Consider the following 3372-nt stretch of genomic DNA (forward strand, 5'->3'; position numbering starts at 1 on the left):
GGAAGAATGACACAGATATAATCTGTGTTTATCTACATGAATCTGATCCAAACCTTTGATAGCATCCACTGTGAGCTGCGAGGGACTTTAGGGAGTTTTGGACTGTGTAATAAGATCATGTGAGTCAGAGCCGATGACCCCCCCCCCAAATATGGCCGCCAGGGAGCTGGTCTAACATCACTTGGACAGTTATTGTAGCATCGGGGTGGAAGTAGAAGAGAAAGTCCAGAAGGTCCAGAGATGAGGAAGTTTGAGTCAGAAGCTGCAGGGCGTCAGTCAGTCCTCATCCCCGTCAGAGTCTGCATGCAAGACCCAAACCAGGTTTCTGGACTCAGACGTTGTTGTGTCAGTAGATGACTTCTATCCGTCCCTGAGAGGAGAGGACATGGATATATATCTTATTTATTATAATAAACTGTATATATTATAAAACGCTGCCGCGTTGCATTGTGGGTTAGAGGATACAATTAGCTGTGCATTGTGGGTATCACTCGGATGTGAGTCCGTGCAGATTTGAGTCACACGTGCGCCACTGTGCAACAAGTAGCATACACGATGCTAACGAGTGGCTTCTGTAACGTCAACACAGTAAAAATGGACCTTAATGAAGTTGGTCCACTGCTAGCTTAGCTACAAGTTAGCATCAAACACAACAAAGGCTGTCAGCTGAATGGTGTTTTGAGCTAACGTTAGCATCAACCAACCATACCAACCTAAAGCTGTGCATCACATGCAGCAACCAGACACACCCCAGACACAAAATGGCGCTCTAAGCTTTAACTGGCGCATCAGTGAAGGCAGACGCGTAAGTACATTTAATGAGATGAATCAAATCAACACTAGATCTTTTCTTTTGCTCCGAATCATCGTGTCTCCGTCATGTCTCCGGGCAGTCTCATGATTTCTGATCTCATCGTGTTAACGAGACAGACGGCGGTTTGAAAGTCATGCATTTAAGTTGTAAAGACTCTGGTTATGCAAGTTTCATCCGATGAATATTCAGCTCCAGCCCTACCTGTTACCTTGACTTAACACTCATGTTGTCCTCGGGTCAAATTTAACCCGTTTTTAGATTTTTATCAGAAAAATGGGCCTTCGAAATAAGTGTCAACATCAGAAATATCAAATGAAAATGGAAAAAACATTTAAAAAAAGTAAGCAAAACATTGAAAAAGTGACAATGTTTCATGGCTGACTGGAAGACAACACAAGAGTTAGTATGTCTCTTGACGCATGAATGCACATGTGCACATACACAGTTGACCCGGTTTTCATTTATCCCAAAAAATCCTTGGAAATAATCACTGAAGCTCACCCACAACACGGAGAGAGTGACAAACACCGTGAAAAATCCATCATAGGGTTTGGTGGTCGACGGGAAGACAACACAAGAGTTAAAATGTCTTTTGATGCATAAATGCACATCGGCAGCCTTGGTGTTTGACCCTAAACCCCCCCGCCCCCCCCCCCCTCTCTCCGGCAGTGGTGGATCTGGTCTACTGGCGGGATGTGAAGACCACGGGCGTGGTGTTCGGCGCCGGGCTGCTGCTGCTCCTCTCGCTGACGGTGTGCAGCATCGTGAGCGTGTGCTCCTACATCGGCCTGGCCCTGCTCTCCGTCACCATCTGCTTCAGGATATACAAAGGCATCCTGCAGGCCATCCAGAAGTCCGATGAGGGGCACCCGTTCAAGTGAGTACCCCCAAAAATACCTAATCCACATGTGATGACCTCAAACTGGTCATTCGCATATGTACGTTTGGCAGGGAAACTCTTATTTTGTCGGGAAATAAGGTAAACGGGAAAAGTTCCTTGACGTTTTTTTGTCACTTTTTCCGATATTTTTGTCCTTTTTAATTTCTGCTCTTTGTGACGTATTTATTTTTTACTTTTTCCGATATTTTTGTCCTTTTAATTTCTGCTCTTTTTGACGTATTTTTTGTAACTTTTTCCGATATTTTTGTCCTTTTAATTTCTGCTCTTTTTGACGTTTTTTCGTCACTTTTTCCGATATTGTTGTCTTTTTAATTTCTGTTCTTTTGAACGTTTTTTGTCACTTTTTCCGATATACTTTTCTCCTTTTAATTTCCACTCTTTTTGACGTTTTTTTGTCACTTTTTCCGATATTGTTCTTCTTTTAATTTCCGCTATTTTTGACGTTTTTTTGTCACTTTTTCCGATATTGTTCTTCTTTTAATTTCCGCTCTTTTTGAGGGTTTTTTCGTTACTTTTTCCGATATTTTTGTCCTTTTAATTTTCGCTCTTTTTGACGTTTTTTTTTTTTTTTTCCGATATTGTTGTCTTTCTAATTTCTGTTCTTTTTGACGTTTTTTGTCACTTTTTCCGATATACTTTTCTCCTTTTAATTTCCACTCTTTTTGACGTTTTTTGTCACTTTTTCCGATATTGTTCTTCTTTTAATTTCCGCTATTTTTGACATTTTTTTGTCACTTCTCCGATATTGTTGTCCTTTTAATTTCCGCTCTTTTTGACGTTTTTTGTCACTTTTTCCGATATATTTTTCTCCTTTTAATTTCCACCCTTTTTGACGTTTTTGTTTTTTTCCTCATTTTTGCAGCTTTTTCAGAAATTTTTTTTTTCACTTTTTTTTAGCATTCTTTCGTTTTTCCAACGCTATAAAATTGATTTAAACCAAATGTCATGAAAGTAGTGAGATGATTGTTCATTTTACTTGTTATGAGCGTTGTAGGGAATCATCCTCATTATTATTTTTTTTAACAATTTGGTCGAAAAGAACCCAAATTTCTGATAAAGAAACTTGTTGAAAACGGGCCAGATGTGACCCGCGGACCCCAGGAGGGTTAATAATGGTGCTGGTCTTGCTTTTGCTTGGTAAAGAGGTCAGTACACAAAGAGCAGGATATGAAATCCAACGTTTAATGCAGTCTGGTTTCAGCCAATCACATCACAGGACCCAGTGACCTGATTAATCCAGATTATCAGTCTGCTGCAGGCGGCCTGATGTGTCCTTTAGGAGATTGAGTGGGGGGAAATAACAATATCATCGCTATTCTCTCTAGAGCGAGTCAATGCTCAGACTCGGCATCTTTAAGGCTTGCTGTTATCACAGCAGCACTTTCAGTGAAAGACTCATTCTCCCAAAATGCACCACAGAGCGCCACAGGAAGTCATTCCTGCCTGTGGCCATCAAACTTTATAACTCCTCCCTCTAAGTGACACACACACACACACTTAGAGAAGTTGAAACTGGACAATATTATCTGATTCGATATCTCCACGTACGTAGCCACGACGTAGGGGGTCGGGATCTCCACGCCCTAGGGGGTCGGTATCTCCACGCCGTAGGGGTCGGGATCTCCACGCCCTAGGGGGTCGGGATCTCCACGCCGTA

The 3372-nt window shown here is 41.7% G+C and overlaps 1 protein-coding gene across 1 annotated transcript; it reads left to right on the forward strand.

The window, feature by feature from the left end:
* The first annotated feature begins 240 nt into the window (after window positions 1-240).
* LOC117939786 (reticulon-1-like) lies at window positions 241-1709 on the forward strand. Its single transcript, XM_034865238.1, has 2 exons — window positions 241-345; window positions 1432-1709. Exons 1-2 carry the CDS (start codon window positions 241-243, stop codon window positions 1693-1695), a joined length of 369 nt encoding a protein of 122 aa, XP_034721129.1. The 3' UTR covers window positions 1696-1709.
* The last annotated feature ends 1663 nt before the right edge of the window (window positions 1710-3372 follow it).

The sequence above is a fragment of the Etheostoma cragini genome, unplaced genomic scaffold, assembly GCF_013103735.1.
Source record: "Etheostoma cragini isolate CJK2018 unplaced genomic scaffold, CSU_Ecrag_1.0 ScbMSFa_1117, whole genome shotgun sequence".
NCBI classification, from domain to species: domain Eukaryota; kingdom Metazoa; phylum Chordata; class Actinopteri; order Perciformes; family Percidae; genus Etheostoma; species Etheostoma cragini.

Bases quoted from the DNA above. Each gene is read 5' to 3' on its own strand.
- LOC117939786 (XM_034865238.1), top strand. From the start codon at position 241: ATGAGGAAGTTTGAGTCAGAAGCTGCAGGGCGTCAGTCAGTCCTCATC. The intron at 346-1,431 runs GTCAGTAGATGA...GCACATCGGCAG, and splicing joins CTGGACTCAGACGTTGTTGT to CCTTGGTGTTTGACCCTAAA.